At 40.6% G+C, this 14,209-nt stretch overlaps 1 protein-coding gene across 1 annotated transcript; it reads left to right on the top strand.

The window, feature by feature from the left end:
* The first annotated feature begins 1,166 nt into the window (after nt 1-1,166).
* On the top strand, nt 1,167-11,633 carry LOC131976072 (fucolectin-like). Its single transcript, XM_059338967.1, has 6 exons — nt 1,167-1,201; nt 2,683-2,772; nt 3,707-3,771; nt 4,072-4,357; nt 4,633-4,802; nt 11,078-11,633. The coding sequence occupies exons 3-5, from the start codon at nt 3,714-3,716 to the stop codon at nt 4,799-4,801; spliced, it is 513 nt and encodes a 170-aa protein (XP_059194950.1). The 5' UTR covers nt 1,167-1,201; nt 2,683-2,772; nt 3,707-3,713; the 3' UTR covers nt 4,802; nt 11,078-11,633.
* The last annotated feature ends 2,576 nt before the right edge of the window (nt 11,634-14,209 follow it).

The raw sequence follows: 14,209 nt of genomic DNA, 5'->3' as shown, positions 1-14,209 counted from the left end.
GCTATTCTCTGGTGAGCTGCTGCTGAGAAAAAGAAAAACACATCAAATATGTGGATCATCTGAGGCGCCACCACCGCCTAGAACAACATACACATTGTTTGATATCCAACTGTTAATGTGTTTTGAATGTTTTGTTAATAAATGTTTCTTTTTTGTTTATATTGAGACTTGTGTAACATTTGTTATTATTGTGTCATTTTTATCATGTAAATTGAGGGAGAAAAGGCAATATCGGCTTCAAGAATCGGCCAAAAAAAAAACAGCAGCACATATCGGGGATCGGTTAAGACTGATGTCAAAATAATCTGCATTGGCATTAAAAAACCTGTATCGGTCGACCACTACTGTGGATAGTATTGTTTTATAAGTGAACACTACATCACAGGCACCTATAAATAAAAAGAAAGCATAAAAATATAATGTCTGGATTCGAATTCGCTACAGCAAAATTAAATTGCTCATGAACTTCATGAACTCAAATTCACTAATAAAACAATATTATCCACAGTAGATAGGAGATGCGACCTGGAAATCGCCAGTTATATGTTTATTAAATATGTGACGGATATGCTAACTGAGGCAAAACACAGCTGTACAGACGAGTACGGCAACCAGTTAGTCTGGAAACCAGTAAGGACATAACAGCGGCATCGCTAACTGTGTACAGAGTGTCCAGTGCTTGTTGTTAACACAAATCGTTAAGTGAACGCCTCCTGCTACAGCAGCACATACACATTGTACTGCTACAGAGCTAACTGTTAGCCTGTTAGCAATGTGCTACTGTGCACCTTGTTACGCGACGGCAGACTGCACTATGAAAGGGCAGAATATCACTTTGGCCTCGTTCAGACTGCCAGCCAAAATCCGATTTTTAGCCCATCCAGATTGGAACTGGATGGCTCTTTTGAAGTCTGAACAGTCACAAATCACATGAAATTTTTGCAGATTGGATCGAAACCACCTTCGGGAGGTAGTTTAAGATCGCATTTGGACAGATGCGTCTCAGTCTGAACCGCTCCAAACACTCACATCGGTTCTGACTGTCCGTGAGTAGCCGGGCAGCGCGGAGACGAGGTGTCCACCAGCAGCCGCGCCCGACTCATGCAGGCCCGACGGGGGCGTCCATGCGCCCGGTTTCTCCCCTGGTGCGTCTAAGATGTTCTGCACCTCTACTGGACAGTGATAAGGCCAATATACTGAGGTGACCTGCCTCCGTCATGTTTGTTGTTGTTGTTGTTGTCGCTGTCCCAATTATATGACGTCTGACACCGTTACGACGTCAGACACTCTGACGCCGTTACTATAGCAACCTGTCAGATCAGTCAATAATGTGGCCCAGTCTGAACAGAGCCATATCCGATAGACCTGTCTCTCTATGTGTCAGCCCTGTGATAGTCTGGAGACCTGTCCAGGTGAACCCCGCCTCCCGCCCAATGTCAGCTGGGATCTGCTCCAGCCTCCGCGTCCCGAATGCGGATAAGCGGTTAATGATAATGAAGTAATACATTGTAAACTTCCATAACGGTATTAGTCCCAGCCTCATCCATGGCCAAGACAGTCTAATTTCTTCTTCTGTTTAGTGGCGAGTGTATCTGTGCTCGATTGCTCTGCCTCAACTACCCGGATGTTCGTGGCAGAAAATTGAAATTGAATTTTGCAAACTGAATTTGAATTGTGAGAACTGAATGTTCAATTCCAAACTAATAAATTAAATTTCAAATTACAATTCAGATTCAGTTTTTCAATGCAATGATTCAAATTGAACAATACAAAATCAAATTATGTGATTCAAATTCTGTTTTTTAATGCAATTATTCAAGTTAAGCAATTCAAATTCAAATATAAATAATTCAAATTCAGTTTCTGGTGGCACATATTTCAGCCCATAGACTTAGGGGCAACACCCATTGGTCAACAGATTATCTCAGGGACTCACCCTGTATACCTGAGAATGCAGAGAGAGTGCAGCATCTCGTATATCCTGTCTCAGTGAGAATTTTACTTCCTGCTACAGCAAGGTTGTTTCAAAACCTAGTTGGCCATCGAAACCTAGATCACCATTGGAGGAGTGCATGGAAATATTATATTATGATTTGATAATATTGTAGAAAATCTTTAATTGGACAACAACAAGAGTACTTGAAACACAGCCTTGTGCAGGACTTTAATGAGGAAAGTTACCAGAAAACAATCCCATTGACAAAATACAGTAATTGAAAAATGATTGAACAGCTCACCCTAGTCTTTCGTCCTGCTTATTTTATATTGTAAGTCTTGTGCATATTTTGTTCTCTTGGTAATGGCTTGCTTGCCTTTGACCTCCTTTCTTTGTTCTAAATAGAACACTTCCAGGCATTTAGAGGAATAACACGTTCATTTTCATGCATCAAACAAACATCTGAGGGACACACCCTGCATACCTGAGCATGTGCACGCATCTTGTTCATCCTGTACATGTGAATGTTATTTCCTGCTACAGCAAAGTCAGTTTCTCACCAGGTCTGTTTCATAATGTGTCCTTAAATGGCCATTAAAACCAAGATCACCTGAGGAGGAGTGCATGGAAATACACTCCCATAAGGTGATGTGATTGGATAGTGTCCTTAAAATAACTTGATCTTCATCATAATCGTATCCACAGATGGACATTATATAGCTCAGTTTAAGCATTTTCATCCCCAGACTCAAGAGTTCACACTGTCAGAAGAAGAAGCTGCTGCTACAACTAAAAGCCGAATCAACAAGACACAGTAACTCTCCAGGGACTAAGGGGTAAGAACTTAATTTCTTCTCTATTTTCATTCACTTGTAGGTATAGGTTTCTGCCAGTGCTTTAATTTCAATAGAATTATTTAAATATCTCATCCCTCTTATTATATTTTAAATATATTTTATGTGTCTAAAACATGAAAAACAGAATATAACAATGCAATGTGCCAATTCTTTCAGGCATATTTAAAGTAAAAACAGCAAGGTCAATATGTTTCAACTGAAACATATAACTTTTCCATTTTTGGAATTATTTTATTATTGCCTCTTGTTTGAAACCAATTCCTTGTACAACTTCATGTATTTTTATCTTCATAAACTACACTTAAAGCACTCTTTAGAGTCACCATGGGAGTGAAATACAGTCTGTGAGGTACAGTGTAATTTATAAGGTCCTAATACAATTACTACTGGTACTTAAATGGCCAAGGGGAACAGTTACAACATAGCATTTCAGAGGAAAGGATCAATAAGTTTTATTCAATAATATGTAAATACTCAGTGCCTGGTACGGGGCAGACCTGTCCTGAGTGGAGCTCGCCTCTTGCCCAATGTCAGATGGGATCGGCTCCAGTTCCTCATGACCGACTGATATGTCCCTCATTATTACAAGTTTTGTTATCCACATTCTGTAGGTTTCCAGTATTTACAAAATTACAAATATAGTTTATGTTGTTCCTATGATTCTCTAGAATAAACTAAAGTTATTCCTTTGTTGCCCATAGTATTGTTTTCCTCAACTGAACCTCCAGACAGTTGGTGCGTTTTACTCAGACTCAGAAGTGTTGGAATAAGTCTTATATGCAGCTCATGATCAATCACATGTATGCTCTGAGTGAGGATAGCCAATAAGACAATAATTTTGCTAATCGCAAAAAAAGAGATAGGAATATTTTGATTTTTATTAAAAATGAATCTCTCTCTCGTCTGTCTTCAGCAGAAAAATGAAACACAGTGTGTTTTTTCTTTTGCTGCTGCTCTTGGGGACCTGCTCAGCCTATGGTAAGATTAATGTGAAAATATCTATAATCATGTGTTAACTATAAAACAACATCAGAGATGGTTGCATACATTTCCTTAAAACACACTGTCATTTAATAATCAACTGTATGCAAACAATGGATTATGTACAGGTTAGAGTTGCTGAGAGTTAAACGACAACATTCACAGCTAAAGACTACAAGTTTGAAAAAAAATGTGTGTGTGAAAAATACCCCGCTCCTCATCTCTGCTGTAGACGAGGAAGGCTAAACTAGCCAACATTCAGCTGGAAGCTAAGGATTGTGTGTATTTCTTTCACAGAAAATGTGGCCTTGCGTGGCAAAGCAACTCAGTCAATACGCTACAAAGATGCTTTTTCATCTGCTTCCAATGCCATCGATGGAAACCTTGACTCGACTCACCATCACGGATCATGCAGCAGTTCTGCGTTACAAACCAACCCCTGGTGGAGACTGGACCTACTGGAGCTCTACACAATCTCCTACGTCACCATCACCAACAGAGGAGACTGCTGTCCAGAAAGGATCAACGGGGCAGAGGTTCACATTGGCAGCTCTTTGAATGACAATGGTATCACCAACCCACTGTGAGTACATGTTAACATTAATTTATATATTATGATAAATATGAAACAGTTGACAGCTAGAGGTACAATTTTGTACATTTATTATTTCCAGAGAAATGTAATTGCTTATTTTCATATCTACTGTTCAATATCCATAACCACAACTTACCTTAGACCTCAGTCCAGTCAGCTCAGTTACTTTAAGCCTGACACGACAGTCTGCATCACTGACAACCCCCCACTAGATACTTAACATCACAGATGAGCTCATTTCTCTTTTTCTGTCTCTCTTTCAGGGTTGGTGTCATTACTGCAATCCCTGCAGGGGAGTCATTCACTCTCTCTTTCACACCTGTGCAGGGACGTTATGTGACTGTGGTTCTACCTGGTAAAAAAACACACTTAACACTCTGTGAAGTCGAGGTTCATGGGTACCGAGCTGGTGAGGAAACCAGCAATTCCTAAGGTAGGTTCAAAATATATGTAAGAAATTTTAAAATTCTCTCACGCTTAGCTCTCAACCAGCTCGACGAGAGAGGAGCAACTTTTATGGGAATGAACAAAAATATTTTAAACCGGTTCATTACATGACTGCTGTAACATGGCACACAAGTAACTAATTTGTATTTGGACACTAGTTGTATATAAGTAACAGCTATTTGCAAGTACAAGGACAGGGACATTTATTTGTGTAAACAAGCAACAACCAGGAAAGTGAATACTTCTTCAATTCTGTAGAGTCGAGGATAACCAGAGACTGATGTTGTAATTACGCAACGGGGCGTATAATATGTTTGGGGTATCTGTATACAGATACCAATGGCCTTCATCAAGGATCACCAAAAATGTTGGGGATTAAGGATGGCTCTTTTATGAATAAATGATGACCTTGCACAGGGCGTCAAATATATTAAAAAAAGGGCGTTATCATAAATGCTATCCCTACCATAAGGATACCAAATACGTAGGGATGAACTTGAGCAACACTTGTGTGGATCTCACGGTTCAAAAGTGTGGTTAGATGGCTATAAGAATTATTAATAATTATCATAAATAATTATTAATTATAGGAAATGATATGACTTGATTTACTCTAAGTCAGCTCGTAAAGGGGCACCATCTGTAAGAACAGAAAAATATAGCCAATTCACCTAAATCAGTCTCATAAAGTTATTAAATTATCAATTTGGAACACTGATTATTAATGATGAATATAATTATAATCAAATTACCATATTAATATTTAATAGTGGTTGAAGGAATCGTGAATTCTTGTCACAGCAGAGGTTAGCATATCGTTCATAATGTACAACATCAAATAGACATCAAATAGACACACAGCATTCGTAATCAAAAGGTATTTATTCTAAACAAGTAAAGCAAATAAAAGCACACATCTATAAAATAGAGAACTACATTACAAAAGAGAGGGAAACGTGTGTGTGTGTGTGTGTGTGTGTGTGTGTGTGTGAGGGGGGTTGCCACTCCTCAAACAATGAGTCGTAAATCTCCAGCTGGGAAGAGGTGACTAGGCCTTACCCTGGTCATGTGGCAGGGTGAGCTGTGTTTAGCTCCAGTTAATTTAATCAGTGTGTGAGCAGGTCAAAGGTTAGTATAGTTAGTTGCATATAAGACTGACTGTCTGTATTAAGCAAGATTAACATACAACTTTGATTGTAACACGAATATCACATAAATATACTTAAAACACACATATAAACCAAATCATTAATCACAGGTCAAATCCTTGTTGCTAAAGTCCTTGCTGATTTCTTATCTAAGCCCAGTTACATTACTCACGAATCCAATTGAAAAGGGGGAGATACTTTTTAGTGGCAGGCGTGGAAGGAAGGAAGTTGAGTTCAATAATTTGCCGTCTTGCGAATTTAAGTTGCTGGTTGTCCTTGTTGTTGTATTAGAGCTTTCTCTGACAGATGCAATGAACTTTGTGTTCATTAATGCAACTTTGGTGTGCAGAGAAGGTCAGAGTTGCAGTTGTTCAGAATTCCTTATGGAAAGGAGATTCTTGAAGCTTGAAGTCTCAGAAGAGAAGAGGTCTCACTTCAGCAGGACTCTGCGGGGGGTGAGGGGGTAGGGCTGGTGGATCCAGGCCTCTGGATCTGCTTCCCCAAGCAGGAGTGTTGGAGAGAGAGGCAGGAGGAAGGGAGAACTGTCTCCTTTATAGCAGGCCAGTGGACCTCCTGTGGTGTCAAGAGTGCCTTGACCAATGACACGACACCTTGAAGGTGTCGTAAATGCAGTGCATTCTGGGAACTGAAGTTCTTGAGAGGGGACAAAATGGAGGTTCTGCCATTTTGTTAGTTGGCTCAGGAAAATGTCTCATTTAGTCCACAAATGTTAAAGTCCACAAATGAACCCAAAATTCACCTGTGGTAGAATTCCAACACTGATTAAAAATGTTCTAGAAATTTGCAGCAGAGGCCAAACTATCTCTGACTATGATGGGTCAAGTTCGAAAACTCTGGGTTGCAAGCACAGGAAAATCCACAATTTATCCTAACTTTATTGCTGTTAAAACACATTATTGTTTTTGAAAATACATAAAAAACTGTTGGGACCCACATATATGCCACAGATGAATTTTGTGCATTTGTGCATATTCAACTGACTTGATTCGAAAACGCAGCAGCATTTTGAATCAAGCATTCTGGATCCCTTTAGCCGTGTTTCGACTAGGGGAAAAGTGTCCATCAGGAAAGTCTCAGGCCACACCCTCTCAACAGTCCGCTCACTCTGCGTGTCTCCATTACAAGTTAGCCCCCAGAGGGATTTAGAGACTCTGGAGGTGACGTATGGTTTTCGCCGTCGCTAACTTTGCACAACGTCAGCAGCTGAAAGCAGCATGGCTAATTATGCAGTCTTCGTTTATCTTAAACATTGTGATTGTGAATTAACGGCATCGCTAACTGTGTCCGGTGCTTGTTGTAAACAAACAGAGATCGCTAAGTGAACACCTCCTGTAGCAGCAGCACATACACACTGTACTGCTACAGAGCTAACTGTAGCTAATTGCCGCTAACGTCTCATGTAGGCAAGAAATCACTTCCCACACAGTACAAAGCATTGACAAATTGCAAATTAATTAATAGCTAATTAGGGTGTTAAAACATTCGGAGAAGAGTCTTTTTAACAAGCCGGCCTCCGGCTCGTTAGCCGCTCCTTAAGAAGAGTAAAAAGGAGTCGCTGGATTTGTCTCCAGTCGCTTTCTTGAAAAATATGAACAAGGGGGTCTGAAAAGTCGCTAAATTTAGCAACAAAGTCAATAAGTTGAGAACACTGTTTCGCCGGCTTTTACAAATGGCGTGTTGTTGTCATGTAGAGTACTACGTCACATCCGCTTAGCGATCTATCCAATCAGTAACCAGGCTGTTTTCAGGGGAGAAAAAAGACCCTGCTCTTTGACAAGGACGAAACAGTTCTGACAAAAGCCGGCTCCGGACTGCTCGTATTCAATTTAGAGGCGTTTCGGCGAGCGAGACCTGCCTCACTCTGGGTATTGCCCGGTAGTGGAAACAGCCCTTTTGTTCTCCAACACAGGACAGGCCTCGCCTTCAGTACGACTAACTTTCAGTTCAGCAGATTGCTGGAAATTTCTTTGCAATTTAACTGAAGCAGTTATTGATGACTTGTGACCCCTACTGGCTGGAGAAGTGAGGAGTTACCAGTAAAGATAGAAAGCAATCATTAAAACTGGTTTATTACAAAATTATGAACCATTACAGTCATCAATCAGCGGTGTTTGGACAGAAGGACAGACTCATACATTATTATCTATGCATGCTTTGCAAATACTGCTTACTAACATTCATCTTTTTACAAGCTGATATGAACAATTCCTCTTTCACGTGAGATTTCCAAGTACTTAGAATAGAATAGAATAGAATAGAATAGAATTCTTTATTTTCATTGCACAAAAAATACAACGAAATTGGATGGCAGTCCTCTTGGTGCTTATAAATTAAAAATGGATAAATAAAGGCAAATAGAGTTCTAACATAATACAAGACAAAATAAAACATACTTGTCCAGCTATTCACAGACATTCACAGACAGCCCCCCTCTCTACCCTCCCATATTCCACAGAAATTCACATACATTTTCTAGTGCATGTTTTGAATGAGAAAAGTGCATACAGTCCGACACTCAGAGGGGCTCAGTCTCTGAGTGTGTGAGTGTGGCTGGAAGTGTTCAGTGTCCGTATTGCGGTGGGGTAAAAACTGTTTTTGAATCTGTTTGTGTGTGATTTGATGGACATGAAACGTTTTCCGGATGGCAGCAGTACAAACATATGATGACCTGGGTGTGAGGGGTCTTTCACAATGTTTGCAGATCTGGTGAGACAGCGGGAACTGAAAATGTCCTGCAGGGAAGGCAGGGCACAGCCGGTGATTTTTTGGGCGGTATTGATGATCCTTTGTAAGGCCTTCTTGTCCGCTGCTGAGCAGCTGGTATACCAGGTGGAAATGCAGTAGGCCAGCACGCTTTCAATGGAGCAGCGGTAGAATGACACCAGCAGTTTCTCCTCCAAGTGGTGTTTCCTGAGTATTCTCAGGAAGTGGAGTCGCTGCTGGGCCTTCTTGACCATGTGGTGGGTGTTGGTAGTCCAAGAAAGGTTCTCTGTGATGTGTGTACCCAGGAACTTAAAGACAGGGACCCTCTCCACACATTCCCCGTTAATGTGGAGCGGCTCTATGTCTGTCTTTTTCCTTCGAAAGTCCATGATTATTTCTTTTGTTTTGGAAGTGTTGAGGATGAGATTGTTGTCCTTACACCAACCCACCAGTCTGCAGACTTCCTCCCGATAGTCAGCCTCGTCTCCCCCTGAGATGAGACCAACAATGGTTGTGTCGTCCGCATACTTGACGATGGTGTTGGTAGGGTGGGTGGGGGTGCAGTCGTAGGTGTAGAGAGAATACAGCAGGGGACTCAAAACACAGCCCTGGGGGGAGCCAGTGCTGAGTGTGAGTTGGGATGAGATGTGTTGGCCTATTCTCACTGTTTGAGGTCAGTTGGTCAGGAACTCCATAATCCATTGGCAGATGGATGAGGAGATTCCCAGGTTGGTGAGTTTGGTGACAAGTCTCCCCGGAATTATGGTGTTAAATGCAGAGCTGAAGTCTACAAAGAGCATCCTCACATAGCTCCCCTGGTGTTCTAGGTGGGACAGTGCACTGTGGAGAGCAGTGCTGATGGCATCTTCTGTAGATCTTCCTGCTCTATATGCATACTTGTGTGGATCAAAGGTTGGTGGGAGGCTGGCTAGGATGTGCTGCTGGATCAGCCGCTCGAAGCACTTGGTGATTACTGGTGTGAGTGCCACTGGGCGGTAGTCATTTAAGCTGCTTATGGTAGTTTTTTTGGGTAGGGGAATTATTGTAGCAGATTTGAGGCATGGCAGGACGATGGCTTTGGACAGAGACAGGTTGAAGAGTCTAATGAAGATAGCCGAGAGCTGTGACGCACAGACTTTCAGTATCCTCCCTGTGACCCCGTCTGGACCGGCAGCTTTTCTAGGATTTACTCCACTGAGCATCCGCCTCACCTCATGCTCCTGCACAGTGAGCGTATAGCTGGTGTTGTAGACAGGAGAGGGTGTGATGACCTCGACATTGGTGGTGCTCACCTCGAAGCGGGCAAAGAAGCAGTTGAGTTTCTCTGCCAGTGAAGTGTCCCCCTCTGCAGCGGTGCTCCTGTTGCCTCTAGTTAGTAATCTGCTGGATGCCCTGCCACGCCCTTCGTGGGTTGTTGTTGTTGAAGTGGTCCTCAATCCTCCTCTTGTGAGCTGCTTTGGCATCTCTGATGCCTTTCTTCAGACTGGCTCTTGCAGTGCTGTAAAGTGCCCTGTCACCAGACCTGAAGGCTGCGTTGCGTTCTTTGAGGAGAGTGCGGACCACTCCTGTGCACCAGGGCTTTTGGTTGGGGAACATCCGTACTTGTTTGCTGACTGTCACGTTGTCAGTGCAGCTGTTGATGTAGGAGAGTACCGTGGTGGTGAAAGCCTCCAGGTCCTCATCCTCGAAGATGTCCCAGTTGGTTCTTTCGAAGCAATCCTGCAGCTGTGATGAGGCTCCCTCAGGCCAAGTCTTTACAGTCTTTGAGGTGGCTTGTGTTTTTCTTCTGAGGGGGGTATATGCTGGGGTGAGTAGTATGGACAGGTGATCTGACTGTCCTAAGTGTGGTAATGGTGTGGACCTGAAACCTTTACTGATGTTAGAATAGGCTTTATCTAATGTTTTAACTCCCCTTGTAGCACATTTAATGTGTTGTGTGAACTTGGGGAGGACCAGTTTAAGATCTGCATGGTTGAAGTCCCCGATTACAATGTGGGCAGCATCAGGGTGTTTGCTCTGTTGTTTGCTGATAGTGCCGTGTAGAATGCCTAAAGCAGTGTTAGCATTAGCATCTGGTGGTATGTAAACGGCGATGACCATTACTGCAGAGAACTCCCGCGGGAGATAAAACGGCCTACATTTAATTATGCGCGCCGCCATCTTGCTGCGTTCTTAAGATGAAACAAGATTAAATCTGTATATTTAAAGGTAGAGGAGCTTTTAGATTACTGTCGAAATCACTCAAAGTCACAGAGGTTGCAATTAGATAAAAAAAAGGTCAAAATATTGCTCCTGGAAGGGCACTATGTACTGAAGACATTAAAAGTGAAAAAAAAAAAAAAGCCAACTTTTGCTGAGTTAATCAAGGTATTTGTGCTCCCTCTACCAGGTGAGTGATCACAACAACCCGGCAGGTGCTACTGTTGAACTCCAGCCTTCCAACAGGATGGATGGTCACTACGGTACCGTCGTTATCCCTGGAAGACAGGAGCACCTGACCCTGTGAGAGGCCGAGGTTGATGCCTCTGCCCTGGATTCACTTTCAAATTTTACTTGCAAGAACTTAACCAATGCTGTCAATAATATAATCTACAACAGTCATTTGTGAAATAGGCCATTCATAATGTTGTCTCACTGTCTCTTGTGATTGTACTGCTACTGCTGCTGCTGCATTATATATCATCTTTGCTTAAAAAAAACTTTATTGAACTTGAGCATTAATGAAGATAAAAAGTCTGACTTGTTTTTTAACAGCTGCTGTGTGCTGAGCAAAATAATACTGATGGATTAAAGTTAAGAAGGAAAATAACTGGTTGATCTCTATGTTCAAACATACATTTAAGACAAAAAAAGCAATGGGGCTGATAGCGGGTATTTTATTTTATTTTTTAAAATACAGACAAAATAGACAAATATTATAAAAGACATCTTGAACACATTTACGCCTGCAACAAGAATAATCTGTTTAAGTATTCGGAAAATGTGACGACAGCCCCACCCCTTTAAAATGGGCACCTGACTTACAAGCCCACTTCTATATGTGAAACCGCAGTCTTCATTACGAGCAGTATATATAAACAAACTGCTCTGAAGTCAGATGGATAAAAAGTCACAGATTAAACGTGTGGTATGATTCTTTCAACTGTTCACGTTGGCATTTCTAATCTTACCACAGCAGGACTTCTGAATTTTGAACATGTGTTTGTTTAGTGTCATCTTATTCATTTAAATTGTCCTTCTATCTCATTCTGGAGCCGATCGATGAAATCACCTGCACCAAGGTGTGCTGTACCGAAATGATTTAAACCCCTTACAAGTTAATTCACAAAAAGTACATTAAAGCTGAGAGAAACTTGCAGCCTTTTTAGAAACAAAGAGCTCATCACAGAATATTTGATAAGTAGGTAGCGTAACATGAGAAGGACATAGCGTCATGTTGGAGGAGTAAACATGAAACAGTGCCAAAAAAAGTTTTCAAAAAGTTTTTGTGGCAATCACTCAAACACACACTGTTGAAACTAATCCAACATGACGACTCCTCCCTCTCAAAGAAATAGTTTCAATACAAATACACTTATTCTCTCTCTTTCCAAATGTGAGATGAGAAGATTGATACCTTCCATATCTGTCTGTTTAATATGAAGCTTTGGCCAGCAAGCTAACAGCTTAGCTTAGCATACGGACTGGAAACATAGCCTGGCTATCTACAATAGTCACAGAATCTGCTTACAATCACCTCTAAAAAAACTGTTAGTGTTTTTTTGTTTAATTTGCAAACATTTAAGTAAAAACTAGAAATTGCTTTACTGAACTGGCAGAGACTCATGCCATGCACCTGTAAAACCACAACGGTTATTTCTACACTTTTAGAAGTGTTTTAAAGCATATTTGTGAACTAACCTGCTTCCTCCTAACCTGACTCTGCCAGATGGTTTGTTATACACAATTAAACACATTAAACAAATACCTGACAGGTGATTAGATGAACCACTGTCTGCGCTGAAAGATCTCAGGAAAAAAGCAAAAGACTACAGTGCTATTCTCTGCTCTTCTTTTAATGAAGAAATATTCTCCAGTAGGGCTGGGCGATATATCGATATTTTTCAAAATGTGATATGGAATTAGACCATATCGCATATATCGATATAGTTCCATTTTTTTTCTTTCTTTATATACAAATGCTGCCCTTACTAGGGTTTTTCATATTTAGTTCTTCTGTAATGTTCGTAATTCTTTTCTCATATAAATATATTTATTTCAGAAAAAGATTGGCCTATTGTATTTCATAGGCTATTTGTATTTAAGATATCTTTTCATTTAAATGTGCACTTTATGGAGCTTTGATTTGAAAAAAAAAAAGGTACTCCCGTTGTTATACAGTAATTATGTTCACTTAACAAAAAGTTTCAATAAAACTACTTGTAACATGTCATATTTGGCTTTGACATTGACTGAACATTTGCTCTCACTTTGCGATGAAAATATCGGCACATACATCGTATATCGATATTCAGTCTAAATATATCGGGGTATGACTTTTGGTCCATATCGTCCAGCCCTACTCTCCAGTTCTGATATACAGGTGCATCTCAATAAATTTGATTAAGATGGAAAAGTCAATTTAAAGTAGTTCAAGTCAAATAGCCCCAACCAAGTATTGAGTCATATAGATGGACATACTTTTCAGAGGCCAACATTTCCATATTAAACATACTTTTTATAATTGGTCTTTTGTAATATTTAAATGTTTTTGAGACACTGAATTACATAAGTTTTCATTAAGTGTAAGCCATAATCATTATAATTAGAAGAAATTAAAAAAATTAAGGCATGAAATGTTTCATTCTGTGTATAATGGATCTATACAATGTATCATTTCCACTTTTTGAATCGAATTACTGACAGAAATAAACTTTTCTTTGATATTCTAATTCATTGAGATGCACCTGTAATTAATGCTGTTGGAGCCAACATTGTCATTTTGGAAGAACAGCCACCTCTCTGTGTTGTAGCTGCCAGTAGCACCTCAGAGAGCACTGACTCACACATATTACTTGGAGCTTGGCAAGATGGATTTGTGACCTTGCAATCCCCAATTCTCCTGTGATATTGTGAGAATCCAGCTGCCGGGCAAGGGAAGCCTCCCCCAGCTTCCAGTCTTTATGCTAAGCTACGCTAACTGCCTGCGAGCTGAAGCTTCCAGCTTCCCCGATTCCAGAAAAATTTGGACATTGTCTAAAATGTAAATAAAACAGAATAATACATCATTTGCTAATCATGTTGTATCCATTGTACAAAGACAATATATTTTTATGTAAATACACACACTGAATTCTGAATTTGATGCATTGTGTTATTAAACAGTGTCCCAACTTTTTGGGAATCAGGGTTGTATATTACCATGCAGCCCTGATCTTTGTCCATCCATCTAACTCTGGGCAAGAGAGAAAATAATAATTTCCTGAAATACTGAACGGTCATTAATGCACCCTGAAGAAGAAACCAACGACTGCTACCATGT

The sequence above is a fragment of the Centropristis striata genome, chromosome 8 (assembly GCF_030273125.1).
Source record: "Centropristis striata isolate RG_2023a ecotype Rhode Island chromosome 8, C.striata_1.0, whole genome shotgun sequence".
NCBI classification, from domain to species: Eukaryota; Metazoa; Chordata; class Actinopteri; order Perciformes; family Serranidae; genus Centropristis; species Centropristis striata.
The sequence above is the reverse complement of the archived record's forward strand: the minus strand, read 5'-3'. Positions and strand labels throughout refer to the sequence as shown.

What these genes read in the sequence shown, in the direction of transcription:
- LOC131976072 (XM_059338967.1), top strand. Translation starts at nt 3,714, where the DNA reads ATGAAACACAGTGTGTTTTTTCTTTTGCTGCTGCTCTTGGGGACCTGC. An exon ending in GGGGACCTGCTCAGCCTATG is followed by an intron (nt 3,772 to 4,071) that starts GTAAGATTAATG and finishes TTTCTTTCACAG; the next exon opens with AAAATGTGGCCTTGCGTGGC. An exon ending in AATGGTATCACCAACCCACT is followed by an intron (nt 4,358 to 4,632) that starts GTGAGTACATGT and finishes TCTCTCTTTCAG; the next exon opens with GGTTGGTGTCATTACTGCAA.